The 23,450-nt window shown below is 33.6% G+C and overlaps 3 protein-coding genes across 14 annotated transcripts in view; 1 reads left to right on the forward strand and 2 right to left on the reverse strand.

Annotated features, from left to right (window-relative positions):
* Positions 1-15,594, forward strand: part of LOC116339352 (rap guanine nucleotide exchange factor 2) — a 29,790-nt gene extending 14,196 nt beyond the window's left edge. For 8 of the 12 annotated variants that reach the window (XM_031765182.1, XM_031765181.1, XM_031765185.1 and 5 more), the window contains exons 3-19: positions 3,093-3,825; positions 4,056-4,205; positions 6,860-6,935; positions 7,048-7,179; positions 7,468-7,548; positions 7,857-8,060; positions 8,125-8,649; positions 8,727-9,828; positions 9,908-11,152; positions 11,231-11,617; positions 11,722-11,919; positions 12,018-12,146; positions 12,227-12,445; positions 13,214-13,441; positions 14,406-14,540; positions 14,654-14,794; positions 14,897-15,591. In XM_031765182.1, the coding sequence (XP_031621042.1) occupies positions 3,386-3,825; positions 4,056-4,205; positions 6,860-6,935; positions 7,048-7,179; positions 7,468-7,548; positions 7,857-8,060; positions 8,125-8,649; positions 8,727-9,828; positions 9,908-11,152; positions 11,231-11,617; positions 11,722-11,919; positions 12,018-12,146; positions 12,227-12,445; positions 13,214-13,441; positions 14,406-14,540; positions 14,654-14,794; positions 14,897-14,928 (5,424 nt within the window). In that variant the 5' untranslated portion in view covers positions 3,093-3,385 and the 3' untranslated portion in view covers positions 14,929-15,591. Of the gene's footprint in view, positions 1-3,092; positions 3,826-4,055; positions 4,206-6,859; positions 6,936-7,047; positions 7,180-7,467; positions 7,549-7,856; positions 8,061-8,124; positions 8,650-8,726; positions 9,829-9,907; positions 11,153-11,230; positions 11,618-11,721; positions 11,920-12,017; positions 12,147-12,226; positions 12,446-13,213; positions 13,442-14,405; positions 14,541-14,653; positions 14,795-14,896 lie in introns of all 12 variants that reach the window. The other 4 variants (XM_031765189.1, XM_031765191.1, XM_031765192.1 and 1 more) reach the window with 4 other exon arrangements.
* A 2,146-nt stretch (positions 15,595-17,740) lies between these two features.
* On the reverse strand, positions 17,741-19,973 carry LOC116339318. Its single transcript, XM_031765139.1, has 3 exons — positions 19,955-19,973; positions 19,614-19,814; positions 17,741-19,515 (listed from the first exon to the last, which is right to left on the reverse strand). The coding sequence occupies exons 2-3, from the start codon at positions 19,693-19,695 to the stop codon at positions 17,741-17,743; spliced, it is 1,857 nt and encodes a 618-aa protein (XP_031620999.1). The 5' UTR covers positions 19,696-19,814; positions 19,955-19,973.
* Positions 19,974-22,158: 2,185 nt separating this feature from the next.
* LOC116339170 (transcription initiation factor TFIID subunit 11) lies at positions 22,159-23,413 on the reverse strand. The gene is made up of 2 exons (XM_031764883.1): positions 22,810-23,413; positions 22,159-22,733 (listed from the first exon to the last, which is right to left on the reverse strand). Exons 1-2 carry the CDS (start codon positions 23,211-23,213, stop codon positions 22,412-22,414), a joined length of 726 nt encoding a protein of 241 aa, XP_031620743.1. The 5' UTR covers positions 23,214-23,413; the 3' UTR covers positions 22,159-22,411.
* Positions 23,414-23,450: the final 37 nt, after the last annotated feature.

Consider the following 23,450-nt stretch of genomic DNA (forward strand, 5'->3'; position numbering starts at 1 on the left):
ACTGTTCGGTCGTTGACGACACCATACTGTGGAAGCGATGTCACTTTCCTATACAAAATCAGTACTGAACTTTGTTCAAGGTATTGGCCCTCTATCAATGTTTTTGGTGCTAATTTACTAAGCAGTTGACATAACATCACATCTTGCCAACTGTGTGTGAACGATACAAACTCGTGTATTATTGGTTCGGAGAAAAATTGTTATTGGTGCTCACGTTGGAACAAAGAAATTAGTTTGCTTCCATCCTTTGGACGACACAGTTCTAAGCCGTTGACAATTGAATTGAATCACCTGAATAGTTAGCAGTTTGAATTTACACAGTCCGTGTTTATGGTTTTGTATATCATTTCAAGTTTTTATTGAGAAGAAGATAAAAATAACTACAGCTGCAATGGCAATGACAATGACTGCGTTATGCTTGTTCATTGCAATGGATTTGATGTGAAAATGATGAATCATGTGCTTTTGCAGCCGCCGCATCATACAATAACTTGCATGTAATTGGTCAACTGGCATGCACAACGAAGGTAAACCATTTTGCATAGTCATTGTTTTCACCCAGTCTGCTGTTTTTTTTTTAATTCTTTTCGAAACTGATATGGTTGTATTTTCTTCAACAATTATTGTTTTCGTCCTTAAACGATTTGATAAACATGTTCATTTGCTCAATAATGAGAAATATGTTCATGGACTTTACCGTTTTTGCAAACAATGACATTCAAAGTCATACAGTCAGCTTAATCCTGTATAAAGAATGCACTGTCTATGCCTATTTGAACAGAGAGTCCAGTTTACTTAATTTATTTCTGATAACAAATGTCGAGAGTGACAAGATAAGATGCAAATACTATGTTGTTATTATACAATAGATAGATGAAAAAGGGATTCTCAGTTCATGATAATAAAGAATTACATTGGGTTTATTTATATTGAAGCATTAAATACTATGGCATGTGAAATAAAGCTTATTTATGAACTTAAATTTTCCCTTAAAATATTGAACTTAAATTTATTTATTTTTTTATCGCTTTTTCATATTTCCGAAAAACGCTGCGCGTTATCAGCGTTTTTTTTTTTTTTTTGTCAATATGAAGAGAAGGTATATTTTTCTCCCGTTTACAGACCGTATCCGTGATAGTATGTGCGAGTAAAATTTTTGTGACTGAGCTTTCGAATCAATGATATTAATATTATTAGTTTACCAAATTTCGATTTTATATACAATATTCAATATTATCGATATACCTGCGAAAAGCTGAAGAAGAAAAATGTTGATATACAAAATGAACCCCAATAGAATGGAAAATACTACCTGCATATAGCGATTTTTTTTGGTTTAATTTGAACATAAATTTATGTTGCCTAATTTCTATTGATTCGGCACAAAAAGGGGAGTATCTTACGAACAAAAATAAAATATTTTATACACAGCGAATACAATAAATTCGTTGTCAGCCGTTTTTTTTTTTTTAATTTCGAATTTTCATTCTTCAAAAATAAACAGGCGTTGACACCTACGTTGTTTTGATTTTTATTGAAAATTCTTAGCTGCGTCCTTGTTATTTTTGCATTATGCCTGAAAACATGTTGAAAATCTGCAGATTTTTGTATTTATTCATTCAATTAACGGAAATCCTTGAAATATCGAACGAATCATTTCGTCCCATGAGATTTCGTTTTAGAGGAGATTTATTCTATTATTTATATGAATGAGAGAAATAAATTAAATTCCATTCAATCATGATTTTTATGGGAAATAAAAGGAATTCATCATATTCACACATTCACAATACATCGTTCCATATATTATTTTATATATATATATATATATATTATATACTTCTTATCAGAACATTCTTCAATACTATAGGCAAAAAAGCAACCTTAAAGTTTTAATGGAGTTGAATTGGAAAAATTATCGTTGAAGTGGTACGAACAGGAAGAAACTAGAAAAAACGTTGATTTGATTGACATTTTGAAAAATGGCTTTAATGTTCTATTTTGCTGATACGCTTGAATGCCGTGTTAGTATATGCACAGGTAGCGCAGACGTTAGAATGGTTGAGATTTGCTTTTGTGGTCTTATTCTGATTTTAAAAAAACAAGTTCATGTTGGTATGCTACTTTTGAGCCACAGAAAAATGCCAGCCAGAAAATTATAAACCACATTTCGAAAATATAAGTTTTTCGTGTATCTCATTATCCTTGTATCGTTAACACGTTTGAAAGAGTAAATAATTTTCAGTTCGGTGTATTTCTGCTACGGCTGTTGATGATGTTGATGATGTTATTCATACACACAACTGCTGTAATACCTGTTCAATCGAAACAAAATATTATGTATACGCATGAGAAGAGCGGAAAATAGCACAATCTATAAACCGATGAAAAAACGAAACATTCAACCGCACCAGATGTGAATACAATAGAGAAAGAGAGATGTGAAAAGCATCGCTTGGTATCGCACAGCGCTTTAAAGCTTTTCTGTATTTTCTCAATTGGCTGAAAAATCATATACACTCCATTATACACACATATATTGTATATATTATATACACACCATCATTCGAATCAGAAAGTAACAACAACGCGTGGGTATGTCGTTAAATGTGTATTTTTATCATTCAGCACGTAATTTTCAAGACCAATAGCAGCAGCATAGTTTGATACGATAACAATTCCAACATGACATCGAGTTTCACACAATTTGCATAGTTGGACAGTCATCACAAAACGAAAGCCTTCCAAAATCACTTCCGAATCGTGCACGTGTGTGTGTGTGTGTGGGTGTGTTTATGTATCTTTTCTTTGTGTGTGCTTTCTTCATGGGGTGTTTGAGTTGAAGAAAATAAAAATCGTTCACATTTGATATTAGAAAGGGAAAGTTCAATATGATGTTCATTCAAACAAGTTTCGATAATAGTCGAGGAAATGAGAAATTATTGAGGAATAAAATGGTTCAATTTTTGTTATTGTCGCAGAGCAGTGTTGGTTGCAGCATTTTGAACAATTTTTTTTACCAAAAAAACATAGACATATTCTACATTAAAAAAAAAGATTCAATTTTTCCTTTTGTTTTCTATTTCAAAAAGGAAACTGAGTATAGTTCAAATGAGTAATATCCACAAAACGTTCATAATATCCTCTCAATATCAACATCGGAGCAAACAAAGAAATTAAAAAAATAATAATAATAATTTGTGCTTAAAATCGAATTGAAAACAAAAAATCAAAATGAAACTTCAAATGTGTAAAAGTGTTGGATCATTCATTGACGATCGAATGAATTAAGAGAGTATTCTGACTTATTTACAATGCAAATGCAATTCTGATTCAATTCTGATCGAACTGGAGCTAGTGATAATCTGAATTGATAAAAGAAGCGATGTTAAAACATTATTATGTATCACCGAAAAAACGTTCGAAATCGCAAAGCTCGGAAGCGAGTGACGGCAGCGACACGGCAACATCTTGCATCGAACATCATGAGTATTTAACTGATTTTATGCGAGCGACGAAAAATATTTCACGAAAAGCTTTTCACAGTTTTCATGAGATAACCTCGAGTGAGCCAAATGTCAGCATTGCATCGTCGCACACCATACAGGCGTCGGTGGTACTATCGGCATCGGCCGATCCATCACAGCATGATCATGAAAATTCACACAGTTCAGAGAATACGACACCGATTCAAACACCACAAAAATCCTATGAGACGCGTTTAACCCGTATGAGATTGGCGCATGCATTCAGCACTGCGGTAACATACAGTCGAAGTCGTTTCGCCCATTTGCCATCTGGAACCAGTTTTTGTTCAACTCACATGTAAGAGCAAAAAAAAAAAACAAATAAACAAAAAAAGATAGTAGATTGATAAGTATTATATCAAATCGAAATGCAAGAGTGGGCGATGATGAAAATCAATGATTTTCTAAAAAACCATGTGATTCATATTGCGCTTGCGATTGATTCACAACAATCCCGCCGCCAACAAATCAATTCGTTAAGCTTATATATATCCAATGTTATATACATCTTTTGTCTTTGTACGGAAGTGGCGCTCATGGCATCGGGAACGCAGAACCAACAAGTACATCAGGACTGACGCCACCGGTTCGTCGATGGAATTCATTCCATTCAACACGCGGTGAATGTCATCCAAATAAATTTCGCCGAGAACGAAAATCTACATCACCCTCAATTGTGTAAGCATTCGAGAGCCCATCTCGAAATGTTCTATGTTTCAAAATTCCATTGTTTTTTTTTTTCTTTCTGTCTATTTTACATACATAAATATATTAAAACATAACAAAAACACAACGAAACAATAACAATAACATATAATATGCGAAGTTATAACCAATGATTTTGAATTTTATTTATCAAAACACAACACAAACCATGCTAACAAACAATCAAACGAATAATAATAATATTTTTGCTCGTGTACACTGTACAATTGTACATATATGTTTTTGTATTGTTTGTTTTCATTTTTTTTTTAAATTTAAATCTCTCGTTTAGTGTGTTTGACTGATAAAATAGTCCTTCTCATGCCTCTGAGTGCACCTATTTCTTCTTTTTTTTTTTGTCAGTGATTCGTTGTTGGATTTGTAGTTAAATTTTCCAAAATCAATATTCATTGATTTAGCCAAAAATGTTGATTGTATTTTTGTTAAAAAAACATTTTATACTATCCTATCTGATTGTACCGTAATTACTTCTAAACAAAAAATCAATAAAAGAATTACGATGTTATTTGTTGTTATTGGTCGTAGACTCTTAGTGTTTTTTTTCTCTCTTCATTGACATATTTTCTTCAAATTCATTAGTGACTTTTTAATGTGTTTGCACTTTTTTTTACTGGAAAACGATCAATACGAATGACAATTGAATTTTATTCCATTTAAAGAATAAAACTGTGTCTCGTTTCATGGTTAAAGTAAATTCAATGAGATTATTATATTATATTAAAAACAATATTCAACACCTTGGAACTGAGGAGGGGGTGTTAAATCAAACTGAATTAATGGTTGTGTAATCCAAGTCTTAGATTCCAAGAACAAACTCCCCTGACAACAAACGTTTTTTTTTTTCTTTAGTCTAGAAATCCATGTCGTGCCAATCAATATATTTCTTTATTCAAAAGCAATAACCAAGTATCGTCAAATCTATCATCATATATATTCGAGAAAATTCTCCACTTATTCTTTATTTTCCACTTTTCCAAAAAACATATTTTCTCTCGAAACCTATTGTTAACATGAAAAGAGCCAATTTCGGAGGCATCAATAAATCCAATATCCAAATAGGATTCAAATACATGTCATTTGATTCAATGGGAATCATATTTCATTTGTTTTGTGATGATTGCAGGCCACATTCATCGTTGCAAAAATGTTTAGCATACAAAACGCCCTAAACTCGTGTTCATTGATTAATTACGACGCATTTGGAATTACATTTAATCAAAAGGTGACAAAGGGTACAAATCACTCTTGGAAATTCTCTGTGTACTAGTACGTCCAATACCTAATACGAAAAGATGAAAAATCAAGATCGATTTCATTTTCCACTCTCTCTATATATTCTCGATGTATTGTACGTTTTTGTATTAATATTTTCTTTTTTTTTTGTTTTGAATAGTTGTTCACGAATATCTGCGAGGTTAGATTACAGTTGGCATGCACGCAGCTCTTCCATATTTTATTGTTAATTTGCGTGTGGGCGTATAGTATATATGTTCATTTCTTATCGTTCGTCCTTATTTCCTAAAATGAATTGCATTTTAGTGTTCCAGCATACCACTCCCGCATTCACGTCAATGTACATGTGTGAAATTTCACCGAAGAGATTCATCTGTTCTATTCGAAAGAAATGTTCCGATGATGTTTATTAATTATATATTCCCACTATTCGAATGAAAATTTACTTAGAACTCTTTCAGCATTGTTAATTCGTTGTAGTGTTTTATTTTTGTTTTTCTTTGGGCCAGTCAAGGGATTTTCAGAATTTTATTATCACGAATGTTATTTTGAAATGACATCCCCCAGGCAAGCTCACCACGAACTCCATTTGCACTTGCGTACCATTTCCACAAAAGTAAATAATTGTTGAACCCACCACATATAGTGAAAACCAATATACGAGTGATTTTTTTACCAGCGACATACATCTGTTTTTGTCTCACTTTTTTGTACCATTTTTTTTTTTTTAGTATGACCGCATGCAAGAAATTCCGTTTGTTTGCTCTGTTGTTCTTACTAAAAAATTTCTTCGTTTGAAATTTGGATATTCATATTGATGTTGTTTTCCATGATCTAACTATTCACTGCCGTGAATTTGTTCGTTCTTTTATCACTTTGTTTTGTTAAAAAGAAATTTAATGATTTCTTGAATAATATAATTGATATAGAACAATTGAATTCTCATTACTTTCTATTTTGTTGGATTTGAATTTATCTTCTAGTTTTGTTTGCAAATTCATTAAATTAATGACAGCAAAAGAAAATCAAAGTTATGGTTTTTCGATTTATTTGTTTGGTAAACAAAACCCCTATAACCTTGGCCAAACGATGCTCCGAACACGAGTTTGTTAAATAATTGGTATTTAAACGAATTCTGTGGTTCTACCATTTCAATGAAATACGCATGAAAATCAAGAGAACATGAAAATTTTCCCAAATTTCTTAAAAATATTAAACGTATTGGAAAATTGTAAAATATATCTCTTGCGTAGGTTATAGGGATGTGCGACGATTTTTTTTTTTTTGAAATGAAAAGATAAATCTGAATGTTTAGTGTGATAGATGTCCCGTGATGAGTTTCTTTATCATATGTGCTTGTTTTGTGTTCGCAGTATAAGCAGAAGGAATGGTGATGGTTTTCGTCAGCTCAGTGAGTGTTTTGTTTCCGAAACACAGGAGATACTAGCTGTAAGTCGTGTTTCTAATAAACTCTTCGCAACTTTTGTTCTTTAAAAACAAAAAAAGAACGAATCGATTTCAACGAACTTACTAAAGAGTCGATCATTCGTACGTTTAACAGACAGACGAATCAGAAATAGGTAGTGTAGCAGCAGAAGCCGCATCCAAAATCGACGATTTGATTCGACACGATAACAACGACGAAGAAATTGAAGACGTCGAAGATATCGATGCAATAATTGGTGTCGCAATTGTAAGCATCATTCTTTCACCCCCTGTGACACTAATTCATGTGCCTGAACCCTTTTATATATGTTCCCCTCTTTCTTGGCGAATAGTTGTCTTATCATTTTTTCTTTGTTTGACATTCTTGTTTGATTCTCTTAATTTTTAACTCTGTGTACGTTAAATGTTAACCCGTCAATCGACGTCCATTTATTTATTTTTTTAAATTCAATTTTACCCCATTTTTCACATGGATTTGACTTGAACTGAGCCGTTTTGTGTCTGTTTTTTTCTCATTGTCTTTCCGAAATAATAGCCCAAACCGAAAATTATGGATCCCCCGCTTCATCATACGCTGCACTCATCACAGACAGCTCTATCGGCAAATGTCAAGCGGGTAAGGTTTTATCAGTTAAGCTAATGCCAATGTTTGCATTTAGTCTTCCGTTCGTAGATTTGGACTCTGTTGTAATTTTATGTTTATTCAATATTGATTTTGGTAGAACTTTATATATGATTTGGTCGTTATAATGTGTGGCATTTTTATTTACGTAGCGTGTATTTTAATTGTAGTCAGTTGGGGTCGGAAACATTATCCGATGTCTTCTTTTCAGTCTTTTATCGCATTCGTGGACGGAAGAAACGAATCTCTATTTATCGTAGTTTCTGTTTATTAATAATTGTTGAATATAATTTAATTTTCAGTTTGGCAGCGGCCGACCAGAATTATACCAAAATCAAAAGTGCAATCGTGGCTCTCATTCAAGTGACACAAGTTCAGCATATAGTGGGTCCGACACAATGACATCTGTACATAGCTCGTCACTAGATGCCGATGAGGTGGATCTCTCTGGCTTAGTCGAATCGGTCGTCGATTCCGATGAGGAAGACTTGGCAGAAAGCATGGATGTAAGTACCACTTGTTGAATTTATAATTTATTTATTTTTTCACATTTTGATTTTTTTTTTATAGAGTTTGGCAGTACGTGATACGGTTCGCGAGTGTTTGGAAAAAGATCCAACCGATCGAACAGAAGAAGATATAGAAACTTTGCTTGAATTTACAAAAAATCTGCAGGCATTCACAAATATGACATTAGCTGTAAGAAGAGCATTGTGCTCGGTAATGGTGTTTGCCGTCGTAGAAAAAGCGGGTACAACGGTGATGAATGATGGCGAAGAGCTGGATTCGTGGAGTGTGCTCATCAATGGTCATGTCGAAGTTGAATATGCAAATGGCGAAACGGATGAGCTTCAAGTCGGTGATAGCTTTGGCATATTGCCAACAATGGACAAATTATATCATAAAGGTGTTATGAAAACAAAATGCGACGATTGTCAGTTTGTGTGCATCACACAAACCGATTATTATCGCATTCAACATCAAGGTGAAGAAAATACAAAACGCCACGAAGAAAATGGACAATTAGTTATGGTAACTGAATTACGGCATGGTACTATGGAAGGCAATGTACGTCGAGGACACGTGGTAATTCGGGTAAGGATATAATTTTTGTTTGTTACAAACTAGATGTAGTAACTGTTTTTTTCTTCTTTCGTCCATTTGATAAATAGGGAACACCGGAACGTTTAATGGTTCAATTAATTGAAGAAAACTCAATGACAGATCCAACGTATGTGGAGGACTTCTTGTTGACGCATCGCACATTTATCACATGCTCGCAGAATGTGTTGCGACAGTTGTTGCAATGGTTTGAAAGTGAATCAACGCTGCCGTCTCAAACGACCGCCTCACCAGTACAAATACGTGATCGTGTAACACGTGTGATTTTGTTATGGGTCAACAATCACTTTACGGATTTCGAAACTGATCCACATATGATGAAATATTTGGAACAATTCGAAAGTGGACTGGAAAGTAAAAATATGCATGACCAAATTCATTTGTTGCATATTGCATGTGCGGCAAAGGCTCGAACAAGAGTCGTTACATTGGCACGATCCTCACGTGACGAAGACTTACACTTCAGTATTATTGGCGGCTATGAGAAGGGTGGCTGTGGCATTTTCATATCAAATGTTGACAAGAAAACAAAACCCGAAGATGTCGGATTGAAACGTGGTGATCAAATTCTTGAAGTGAATGGCAACAGTTTTGAACACATGAAATTGGCACGTGCACTTGAATTAATGACTGGCACAACACATTTGTGTATAACGGTTAAAAGTAATTTACTGGCATTCAAAGAAATGCTACAAACACCCGACAACAATTCACCACGACCGAGATCCGGTCGACGAACGGTTGCTTCCTCCGAATTGGCACGATTGCATTCGCAGAATAGTCAACGTGTGCGGTTATCATCCGCCGACCTTCTGACAAGCTCAACACCATTCGATCAAACCGATCATGTTTCCGCAACAAATAGCGATTCAACATCAGTGCACATGCCATTCTCATCAAATCTTCCACCAACAGCGGCGAAAAAAGATTCGGCCACGTCCATATCATCATCACACATAGCACCACCGTCATCTGCAAGCAAATCGGGTTTCATGACCCTTGGGCCAAAACGTCGCCTCCAAAAAGCACTCATCAAAATGAATCTGTATCCGAAAAATTCCAGTGCCGCTCTGCTCCTCGATACAGATGACCAAGAAACACAATCAGCTAGCTCATCGCCCATTTCCACAACATCGCCGTCAAATGGTCCAGGTAAGTTTATAAATATTTTATGTCAATATGCATTTCGGTTGTTTGAACTTTTTTTTTTGTTTTCCATCCAATTTTTCAGCCACAACAATAACAACACCAACTCCAACCGGTTCAATTGGATCAAATTGTTCGATTGCAACGTCAACAACATCATCACATACGGGTGATTCAGCATCATTGGCCAATGTTAGTGCGACAAATAAAACGAGCGGCAGCAATTTATACCATTCGCAAAGTAATCCTGACCTAACCACAATCTATTATGAAGATTTGCGTGCATCGGATTATCCAGAGCATGTGCTTAAAGTATATAAGGCCGATCAGAGCTGTAAATATTTGTTGGTGCATAAAGAAACCACAGCCCATGAAGTAGTTATGTTGGCACTACAAGAGTTTGGCATCCATGAGACTAGTTCGAATTTTTCATTGTGTGAAGTATCTGTCGGCGAAGGTGGTATGATAAAACAACGTCGATTGCCCGATCAACTGCCAAATTTGGCCGAACGAATTGGTTTATCGGCCCGATATTACCTGAAAACAAACGGTATTACGGAAACACTTGTACCTGATGACATGGCACCAGAACTTGTTCGCGAATCGGCCGTTTATTTTTTACAATTGAATGCCAATGAGGTGGCCATTCAGCTCACCGTTCAAGATTATGCAATATTCCGGCAAATCGAATCGACCGAGTATGTTGATGATTTGTTTGAAATACAGAGCAACTACGGTGTGCCAATGTTGAAAAAATTCTCCGAACTAGTCAATAAAGAAATGTTTTGGGTTGTAACCGAAGTGTGTAGTGAATATAATATGGTTAGGCGAATGAAAATTGTTAAGCAATTCATTAAAATTGCCAGACATTGCAAAGAATGCCAAAATTTTAATTCAATGTTTGCAATATTGTCGGGACTGGGTCATGCGGCTGTGTCGCGATTACGTCTCACATGGGAAAAATTGCCATCAAAATACCAAAAGCTATTTAACGATTTGCAAGAACTTATGGATCCATCACGAAATATGTCGAAATATCGCCAACTTGTGTTGACTGAACTAAACGAACAACATCCAATCATTCCATTTTATCCCGTTGTTAAAAAGGATCTGACATTCATTCATTTGGGCAATGACACATATGTAGAGTCGCTAGTGAACTTTGAAAAATTACGTATGATCGCCAAAGAAATACGGAGTTTAACGTACATGTGCAGTTCACCATACGATCTACTTACAATGCTTGAAATGAGAGGACAACCGCCGAGCGCTGCAATGGTTGCACTTAATCAAATGGTACACAATGTGCAAAATATACATCCACAAAAATGTAAGCGATTCAAACGATGATTAAATTTTTCATTTTTTGAAACATATTTACTATTTGTTTTTTTTTTTTCAATTTTAGCACATACGCATTCGCATACACATAGCAGTGGAATGTCTGCTTTGGCATCAACATTGGGCGCATTGGCTGTGAGTGCCTCTGGACAAGCTACAGTGAAAAGAAGGAAGAAGTCGGCAGCTGCACCAAATCCAAAGAAAATGTTCGAAGAAGCGCAAATGGTGCGACGCGTTAAAGCTTATTTGAATAACATAAAAGTGATAACAGACGAAGACAATCTGCATCAATTGTCATTAGAGTGTGAGCAAAGCGGTGGTTCTGCGCCTAGTTCTGTGACGATACGAAAACGTCATCCGTCACCAACATTGTCTACGACCAGCTCCACAAGCTCAACCAGTGAAGGCAAAAAAGTTCAAATGGCTGGCGGTGTGTCCATCATTACAAATAACGGTACGATTTTTTTAAATTAAACACTCTGTTCAGATGATTCGAAATTCAATATTATTTTAAATTTATTTTCAACCAAAAATTTATCATTTTTTCTTTTATGACAGATCCACATGATCGTCGACCGCCAAAGTTTGGGGCCGCATCACCACAGGCCGTTAAAAAGCTTTTGTCGTTATCTGAACAAACGAAGACTCGACCGCACCAACCTCGACACTTTAACAACTTGATGACACATGTTGGAACTGGCAACACAACAAACACTTTTGGAATGTGTGCCAATACAACAACATCGATTGGCTTGGGTATGCAATTTTAATCGAATCAGTTACACAAAATCGAAAAAAATATTCAAGATAAAACAATATAATAATTGAAATGAATTGCAAAAATTGATTTTCAGTAGCCGCTGATACAACTCTTCGTCAATCGTCAGGATTACCATCACTTTATTATCATCACAATTCTGGTTTACCAACACTATCATCTAGTCCATCGCCAACACCTTCGCCAAATGCTCTTCGAACACAGAGTGCGTGTAATAATCTTATTTGTTAACGAAAAAAAAATAAGAAAAAATTCGATCATATAAAATTGTATGGTTTTTCTTAGGTTCAGTACCGTATTCTGCGCACAATTATGGTTTTGGAAATCAAACGACGAACGTTTGTGCCAACAATACTGGAATCGCATGTTTACCAACACGTGCTGTACACGAACGATCACATTCCGATGGAACAACGGCACCATTACCATCAGTTGATCTGTCTATGGAGAGCAGTAGTGTCACGTCACTGAGCAATTTACCACTTCGAAAACATCCCATAACAGGTAATTACTTAATCAACAAAAGGCGAGGTAATATAGAGAAGTGAACGAAAATCAAACATCATCAACAGGTTGCTACAATAATTGAAATCAGAAAAAATGAACAATTGATCTATTACTCGTACTGACTGAGATTCTCAAAAAAAAATCCATCAAAATACATATATTTGGTGATGAGATGTCAAATCATCATCTCAAATAGTAATATAGTAATGTAAATAAATGTCATTGCTGCTGTTCCATATTCAATATATGGATTTTTCTTTGTAAATATACTTCACAAATAGAATCAATATTTCACACTTTCCTTTCTAATTCAATGCATCATTATATCATTTGCACCCAAGAAACGCACAAATCTAAACATATGATCAAAGAAGGGTTTCTCTATCATTTTAAAAATTCAGCACGCGACAATATCACACATATAATAATTTTCAACTTTGCAAATTTGAAAAAAAAAAAATTGCGCAAAATTTGGAATTTATCATTGTGGTTTGGGACTTCGACACATTTTCTCTTCCGATACGTCATCGCACTTGGCTCCTAGCAGTTGGAGTTTGGATTAGACTATATATATTTTTTAATCAAACGATAAATTGTTTATATTTGCATTAAATTGTTGCATTTGAGTGATTGTATGATGAATGAAGAAAGAAAAATGTTTCGTTATCCCAAAACATTAATTTTTAATATTGAAATCATCACTGAATCACATTTGAATTCACGATTGAATCGACTGAACCATTCGCATTTCGAACCATTTTGAAGGCTCATTAACATCAAATGATAGTGGACATGGATCATACATTCCGAGTGGAAGTGGCAGTGGTGCCGTCAGTGATTTTCATTCCGATAACTTTAACGGCAGCAGTAACAATGGTGGTGGTCTTTATCAAGTTGCATGTTCTATTGTTCACAATTCACCATCCCCGATAACATCAAATGATCGTTTCCATCCGCAACGACGTCATTCTGCTATATCGCACGCATATCCAGGTACGTTTTAATTTGTTTCGAATGTTTGTGTGTGTGTGTGTGTGTGCGAGGGTCATAGTATGCATATGTGAAAATGGTGATGGATAGCAACACGTACAACAGAATTTGCTCTCATCATTTTATCCTATTATTCTGTACAGTCTGACACACAATATGTGCACTACAAAGCAAATCAATCAATAACCTTTTTAGAAAATAATGGTTTATTTTTAGTCAGATTTAACACGCTCAGGAAAGCTTTCCATTGATGCGTAGTGTTGGTTACATAAGTACACGCATGCAACAAATCAATAATATCGATATTTATACACATGTTGATTAGAGATTTTGAAAAATAAAATTGAGAAAAAATATTTTAATTTATAAATAAAGATTTGCTGTTGACCGCAACAGATTCGTCGATTAACATATCTTTTTTTAGTCTATTTCACCATATATTCAATTATTCATCATCATAATCATCATAAGCATACAGATCATAAGGCTATGCCTTGTTTGTTGTCGTGAAACTATATCATTGCACGTATCCTGGGTTCACTAATAACTGAAATTATCCTATCGTACACATTTTTAATACCATCTATTTATTTTCAATATGATTTATTTATTTATTTCAAACGGTTTACAAACAAATTTTCATAGAATTATTCAGAGAGTAAAAAAACCTAACAAATAGAAAGAATTTTTCTCGACGAAAGAGGGATAATATCAAAATCTGACCCTTTGGACTCCTGGTCAGAAGCTATGTCATTAAGAGTCGACCATTGTTTATGACAGAGAGAATTAAAAATAAATGGATAGAAATTTGTTTTGAAAATGAATTTGTTTCCTGTGCATTTCAATAAATCAATATTTTTATTTCGTTTTATATATTTATTTAATACCTTAAATGCATAGTTTCTCTTCTGAAATTGGTGTTTTCTACCAAATCTAATGTATTTCGATTTTCTATTAATGTTCACAGCGCACAATGTTGGAATCAATGGACCACATTTATTACCAAATAATGCACCACATGTCAAAACCTGTACAAATCTGATAGCTGGAAGCGGGAACGGTGCAATAAATAGTGCCGGCGTGGGTAATCGCTTACAGCAAGGTAATGAGACAAGTTTATATGAAAATATGTCTACAAATCCATGAAGAATAGGCATAACGTACTTGTAAACATGATTTAATAAGAAACGATTTATTTTTTTCATTGTTATTCAGTTCCACCAGCCTACAATGTAGCTGCACAGCGCGCTCTATTGCATCGATTAGGTAGAGCTCATAGTCATGAGGGCGTTACGTCTTCCATAAGCATATCATCAGCACCATTAGGATTCTATCAACCCAATACCGAAGACACTGGTATGATAAATCAATCATTAATAAAACTAGGATTTTTTTTTATTGATAACTACATCAGAACTTGTTAATTAAAATGAATCGTTTTTTTTTTTTAATTTATAGATGACGATGGTGCACAGGTATCGGCTGTGTAAACAAATCCAATCTCATCAATCGCTTCTTCTTTTGTCTTTCCATTTCTACGTGAAACCTAGATATTTGTAAAATTCGTCAACGTACCATTTTATTGTGTGAAACGTACACATATACCACACTGATAGTGTGACACTGTATAAGCCAAATATCAAACAAACTACAAACAAAATAATAACATCAACAACAACAAGGAATTTTCAGCACAAAACCATTTAACAAAAAATAACAACATACAAGCAATCGAACGTCACTCCTTTTATATAAATGCATGCAGACTAGATCAAAATAATAACTGTAATACCGAGCGCATACTATAACTGGAACAAATGCCAAAATATAAATATCCCTATTGCCTTCGACTTGTTATGAACTATAATTGAGAAAGAATTCTTTTTTTTTTGAAAAGACCCTTGTATCAAAAATGCAATTATTTACTGTAATTGAGGATTTAGAACAAACATACGCCAAATTGTGTACTATATTATAGTATATGAATTAACTATTTGGCTTGATGTTCGACAACAATAACAAACGATTTATATGCAGTAAATAAACATATTTATGAACAAATTTTCTTTAGGTTACAAATTTTTTTTTTAGCTCTGCGTGTATTCGAATCTCAGCTTTCTGTGTTTAAACAAATAAAAAAGAACGATTAAATTTATTCCAAAATAAAATCACTTATTATAAAATATAAATTTATTATTGAACAAAAAATTCATTGAAATGAATTTTATTGAATATGAAAGAGAAAAAAAAACTATGTAATACCTGGTGAAAACAAAAACCAATCATGACATGATTTATTTACGTATTCGTATACTTTACATGCACATTAAATGAAACAAATATTAAGAGAAAAAAAATTAATCATAATTCACTCATTTATTGTAAAATATATAACAAATCATTTTCAAAAAAAAACAACAACAAAATGCATGAGCTGGTGCAAAACTACAAAGATTATTTTTAATATTATTTAAAATGCATAAACCAATTGAATTTATTATTATTATTATTGTATTAATTTTATTATAATTACTATATGATAGCTAGACATTTATGTATCTCTCTCTTACACACACATACCCACAAAAAATGAACAATTTATTATAAATGTCCGTTGTAATTGGACCGAAATTCATATACATGAATTGAAAGATGCAAATCTTTCACAAATTTATGAGAAACAATAGATTTGATTTTCATGAATATTTCATCAAACACATATAGCACGTGTTTGTGTTTTCGTATCTGATTTGTTTGTCGGTCGTTGACCTATGTATATACAATTATATGCAAATAACGCGATAATTTTATTGGCAGCATAATTCCATCGGTGATTCATTATAAGTCAGGTTATATAAGAAACCAACCTTCCGATATGTTTAAAATGAAATTAGAATGTATGACAGCAATAGAAACAAACAGCATCAACAACAGCATCCATAAAACAATTCATCAATTTAGATATATTTTGCTCTGAACAATATACAAAAAGAAAACAATGCCCAATCTATAAGTAACTAATGTTATTCCAAAATAAATAAGGGCGCCATGACGTTAAATAGACATTAGACAGATAATACGGCAGGCGCAATTGAATTTTCGGTATGTGAACAAATTTAAAACTAAACGAACAATATCATGACTATGACAATGTGTACGGTACACATTTTAATAGGGATCATTCCATAACACCGAACAAATCATACATATACATACCAGCAATAAAACAGAAGAAACCACAACATTGTATCCTCGCAAAACTGGAGGAATTCAACATACATATATTAACGTTTATATTTAATTATTCATTCAGAAAATCTGACTCTGATTTAGTTTTACTTCTGTATGTATGTATAATTGTCTCATCGAAATCACTGACTTTTTTTTGTATTTACATTGGATTTGCATAGTTTCCAAATAACTATAAATGGTTTCGAGAGCACAAAGTGGGATTCATGTTTGTGTATTTTGATAAATAGTATAATTATATCAAAGTTATTGCGCAACCTTATCCCATTTCAGTGTTACTCTCTTTGTATACATATATTTTATAGACTGTTTAAACAATTTCAATCATAAACAAAAAGAAAAACAAAACATTTGAAGAGTCCTAGCGTAGAATTATGACAAGTTAATTCAACATACCGAAATATCATAAATACGGATTTACAATATACAGGCGTACATTTCAAAACTCTCTCTATTTCACCATCTATTAGCACAATATAAGCCAAACATTTTAATTGTGTAAATGTGTTTTAACAAAAAAAAAAGAAGATGGACATACAACAGCAATCAATTTTATGTAATTGTAATTTATAAATAATAAATTCATGAAAAATGTCAAACTAAAGGAATCTTCTTTATTTGCAATCTTCGATGCATTGAAAATCGCAGAAAACTTGCAGTGTGATTCAAAGGTAAACTTTTCACATTTTCCTATTATTATTTGTGTTGATTGATACATGGAAAATAAACGATTTTTTTTTATAGTTTGTGGCACGAAAATCAAGTTTTCGTCACAAAAAAAATGATTCTGTTCATTAAATTCAACTTGATGTCAATCAATCTTTATTTTAAGTAATTATATTCCACTCACCATTTGTTAATGCGTTCAAACACAAACACATGGGTAAACATTTTTTTAATAGAAATTTATACATTTTATTTTATATACAAAACGCACAATACAATTCAGACATTGTATTGAATACATAAAAAAAATTGATAATTTCAAAGAAAAAAAAATGCAAACAATTTCAAAACTCAATTGACACAATTTGTTTTCTAAACTAAACAATACTAAGCTGACATTGGTGTACTGCACTTGTTGGACGATGTTAATAATGTTAATTGACCATTTGCTTCTAATTGATTAATAATCATATGAACTTTGCCCTTTGGTTGAATGCTAAATGCTCGCTTTTGTGTATCCGTTGATGTTGAGACTGCACTTGTTTTATGGCGTTGATTGAGCTTCGGTTGTGTCTTCTCTGCTGTATCTATTGTACATCCAGACGATTTGCGCATAAAATTTGTTGGATTGGTTGATTGTCTTAATTTGGCCAAATGATTGGAGAAGAGCCATTTACGCATCGTACTTAGTTGATATTTATTGGGTGTGCCATCCGTTGTTGTTGAATTTCTTGTCATATCATCATCATCACTTGTCCTACGACCCGAAGATGACAAATATTTCTGTGACTGCTCTTTTAATTGCGTCGATAATTTATTACGGATTTCGTTGTCAATTTTTAAACGATTACATTCATGCATTGCATCAACCGTCGTCGATTTTGATTCATTTTCGCTGCCATTTTGAACGATAATTAGATCGTAATGTTGTTTCGTATCGTCGGTTATTCGAACTGGTTTTTTTGGTGTATCGTAAATCGATGAAATAACATCCATTTGAATTTGTGTCAATGATGTTTGCGATTGTATTGGTACTTTTTTCATTGGCAACATTGGAATTTTGCATGTTGATGTTGGAACATTTTTATAATATTCTTCGGGTTCTTCATAAACACCTTCGCTATAGTTGCAAGTATCAATTTTGTCCTCAATTCTGTTATTCGATTGTGCACGATGCATTGTGGTGTCAACAGTATCAATGTCTGCAGTCAAGCGATCGTTATCGGTATTTTTTGCATTCAACGGTGGCATTGGCAATCTTCGAATCTGTGCTGTGGCAGTGAATGAATTTTCAATGTACGGCAATCCATTACTTAATTGTTTTAGTAAATTTGTCCAGTGTTCACAATGTTCTGGTGTTTCAGCAATGAAACAATACGATTTGGCATCTTTTTTCGTGCTCTTTTCTTTCAGCTCGAATTTGCATGGATTTCGTTTATTTTCATTTGGTTGTTTTTCGTTAGTTTTGACGGTAGTGGTGGTGGTGATCTTTGCATTATCAGCGCATGCTTCAAATTGATTTAATGGCAAACAAATTGTGGGCTTTAGATCACTGGTACCTCCAGCATACATTAATATCCACCATTCATAATAGTCGTAGTCTGGATTGTGTTTCGACACTAAACCCGTGTAATATTTTCGCTTGAAATTGATGCTGAAATGATGGATAAATCGTTTGCGTCGCAAGTGCATCGTGAGCCATCCGACTTTCGGTGAATGCATAATTGTCAAATGTGCAGCCGGTAAACCAATGAATGGACAATCTTGTTTGTCATCAATATCAAGGACTTGAACTGCATGCACCGTGGTACCTTTATCGTTTCGTTCGACTATGTAATTGTCATAGATATTATCATCATCATTACAATCTTTCGATGCTTTACCAGTAACATCAACATATTCGTTACGATTTGAGCATTCATTTTGTTGCGTTAATTCGAAATTTTCATATTTTCGCATGCTCATATCCAAATACGATGTATTTTCTTCCGATTCACCAATGTCAGTTTGCGGTTTTGCATCATTTGCATTTTCAATAAAATCATTAATCAATCGTTGCACGTTCGTACACCGTTCCGACAGATATTCCAAATGGTCATAGTCTTCGTATGTACTTGTGTTGGACTTCAATTCAATGCGATTTTTAAAATATTGATTAGAATCTGTAGTTGAAAACACAAACACACATATCAATACCATTGAAATACAATATGTTACCCATATATAATTCGAAATTATTTCAGAACAAAACCAATCATACCTTTCAATAAATCACGTATTGTTATAAAATCGGCAACGGCTACAACCATGTTGGAGGTCTTCTTTGGTTGCATGTCTTCCATTGGGTGTGTGTGTGATGTAGATTGATAGATAAATAATCAACGGCGTAATTAACTTTAACACTGTTATAGAATTAAAATTGTTCAAAACATTCACACTTTTCCTTTCATTTATTCATTTTCTAATGCATTCGAATAAAAGAAAACTAATAAATATCCAATTGAGAAAAATATCTATCAATAAACAATTCTATACGACACCAAAATACAAAATAAAACAAATATTTATTGCTAAGACATCAATGTTCTGCAGGAAATTTACTTGAAAATGAAAATGTGACGATATAACAGTCAACGCAAAGAGCCGTAATATTTTTAACGCAAAGTGCGGGAGTATTACTCGTATAGTGTGCACGTTTTGGGTGATGTGCTCACATTCCAAGTCGAAATAATCAAATATTGTACAATATGACCAATGCCGATTCAAATTAACATGCGTCGCTATGTGTATGTTGTTTTACACTCAAGAATAATTATTTCTTTCACATGTGTGTGCGAACGCTCATCATCACATTGCAACTCTTGAAGTCCACACTGTTTCATGATTTTATTACCAAACGAAAGAGAATATAAGAGAAAAAGGAATAACAAAACAACCATAAGTAATGTCATCGATCGAAAATTTTAAGAAAATAACACTTATTTGGATTTGTATAATGCATATATTTGCGCGCGCTTTGCCCCCCAAGAGCGAATGATCGCTTCTATTTGTCGTTTAATTTTTCAATTTATTTTTATTTTCGTTCAACGCAGGGTGTAAAATAAGACATTTTCTCGATTCACGAAAATTCAATTTTTTGATTCACGAAAATGGATTTTGATTCATACAAGCAAAAAATGAAAACTTTACTAAGCAAAAATGAACTCATATTTTACATTCATTATCATTTTATGAAATTTATTATTATCGTATATTCAGCTTAATGTGAAACGTAGTTGATTATATTAGGTTATGGAATAGTTGGATATATATATTCTTTTTCAGTAATTTTAGAGAAAACCAGAAAAGATAGAGAGTTCGGGTTTTCGGCATTCGCAAGATAGGGCATATAGCCGTGGTCTATAAAAATTTTGTTACCGAAAACACTGACGCGCTCCCTGATGACATTACATCAAACTAATCTGTCCCAAATGTGTTGTGTTGCATCTAACAGATGGCGCTCGCATTCACAATAACAAAAATCCATTAAAAAAGTCTTAAAAGTACAGAAAAATAATTTGAAAAATAAATAAATTTTAAAACGATTTTTAGTGGAAATTGAATGTCCGAAAATAAAAGTAAGTCTTCTCCTCAGAAAACAAAAATATACTGCCAGCTTTTGGCCGTAGGGCTTAATGTGAAACGTCCCAATGGCGAAAATGTAACGATATTTCTATAGATGAGTGTGTATATTTTTGTAACGGCAATTTATATGGGAAAGTGTGTACGTAATATTTCCGATTATATGTACTTAGTATAGATTATATGTGCGACGCACACAGCTCTGGCTCTGTGCAGTTGCGTTAAATATCCAGATATTCTAAAATATCTCGGATGGATATCCATCCGAAATACATAGACTGGTTTTTTGAAATTAATAATTTTATGACCAAAGTATTGGAATCGGTCGAAAAATTAACACCCTCAAAAAACATGTTTTCTGGGTATTTTAGGAGCCGGGGAACACGAATCTAGCGTTTTTTCGATGTCCGAATGTATGTGCGTGGTACCCTGTACCCTGTACTCTGTACGCTGTACGCAAAAATTTGTTAACACGATAACTTTCAAACCAGAAAAGTAATTCAAAATCTGACTTCATAGGATGATTGAGGATGCCGAGGAATAGACACCATTAGATTTTGAGCGACTTTGGTTGATAAAGTGAAGTGTCATGTCTGGTGTGATGCCCATGGGCATCCATGGGAAAAATTCAATTTTTCTTCCAAAAGTGATATTTAATGTATTCTTAAACACTCAAAAATATGTATTGGGGAGTTTTTGGGTACGAGAAAACCGAATATGACGTTAGTTTTGCGATACAAATAACTTTCGACACAATTTTCATACAAAAATGTCAAAAAAATTGAATTTTTGTATGGAAGCTATGCCTGTATGATATCGTAATAAGCTAAAACTTTGCACAGGTTATTTTTATCGCACAAAAAATACCATTCCGAGAGTTTGAAGACATTTCAACGCATAATACGGGTACCTCCCGAACAATATTTTGGATTTTTCGCTCAAAAACGAAATTTTGTATGGGAAGTACCCTTAATATGCATTGAAATTTCTTCAAACTTTCAGAATGTTAACTTTTTGTGAAAACAATAACCTCTGCAAATTTTCACATGATTACGATATCTTGGCTGCGATACAAAAATTCCCATTTTCAGTAGTTTTTGTTTGAAAAGTGCTTCAAAAATTATTCGTATCGTAAAACTAATGTAAGATTCAGTTTTCTCATGAATTCAAAAGCATGTTGTGGATCACAGTGCGGAAAAGTTCATCTTACGGATGTAAGACATTTTATTTATTCCTAAATTGTCTAATAAATCAGTAAAATAATGAAACATACAATTTTTTACATAGGATGTTTTTTGTCGAGTCGAATTTTGGCGTTTGTGAAAAGGGTGAATAATGGAAATAGTTTTTGATTTTTTGTTTATCGCTTATAAAATATTATATTTAATCGAATTCATTTATGAAATTTATCTTATCTAAATCGACATAATGTAAACATTAATTTAATCGGAAAAATTGTCGATGTGATTTCCCATGTGGGATTTGACCTCTGGCACGTAATCGTCGAACCGATTCACGTAAGTACTTAGGTTGTAGTGCACCAGTTTCCCCAGTTTGTTCCATTATGTCCAATGCCTCCTCGACAATTTCGCCGGCAAACACTTTTGCTATACCAGACATTGCGATTACGACATTTTGCGATACTGAACAACCAGTTATAGTTTGCATCAAACGTTTGACCGTTGCCTTTGGGAAACAGCTACGTCTGTACATTTCATATCGTTCCAGTTGTTCTTCGGTAAAATTCGAAACTAATACTCTGAAAGTATTTAATAAAACACAATTGATAGTCATAAATAAAATAACACACTTTATACAAAATAATATACACTTACTGCATTTTCTCGCGTTCTTCTTCTTCTAGCTCTTTGCGGCTCTTCATCTCTTTTCGCTTGATACGATCGCGTTGTTTTTGCTCTTGTTCGGGATCATGTCGGACACTTGGCAGAATAATATCTTCGTCAAATGAAATATTAAGATCTTTACGCTCGCTTTGAATTTCTAAAGCATCGGTGTTTTTCGCATTTTCTCCACTTTTATCGTCGGCAGTTGATGGTTTTGGATTGGTCTGTTCAGCATTATCATTTGTCAATTCTTTATCGAGCATTTCCGAATCTGTATCTTTTTCTGGAGATGTCGTTAATTCCATGTTCAAAATTGTGTCCACTTTTTCCTCTTTCTTGACTGGCGACACACTATGTTCATCACTCAATTCGCAATGCTCCAAAATATTTTCCATGGCGTCAATTCAAGGTTAAAAATAGTTGAAAATATTAAAAACAAAATGATTGGTTGTTATTCGTATAATTTTGTAGTCGTAAGTGAATAGAATTTTTGATTTAATTTTACGAAATATCGGAAATGTAAATATCCGAATGGAAGCCTTGATATAGTGAATTAATATTAAAAAATGTTGTCAATTTTGACATTTTTCGTTTTTTTCTCAAATGCATTTATTTATGACAGATGATAGTCA

The sequence above is a fragment of the Contarinia nasturtii genome, unplaced genomic scaffold (assembly GCF_009176525.2).
Source record: "Contarinia nasturtii isolate CC-2019 unplaced genomic scaffold, AAFC_CNas_1.1 Cnas_scaffold_493, whole genome shotgun sequence".
Taxonomy (NCBI): domain Eukaryota; kingdom Metazoa; phylum Arthropoda; class Insecta; order Diptera; family Cecidomyiidae; genus Contarinia; species Contarinia nasturtii.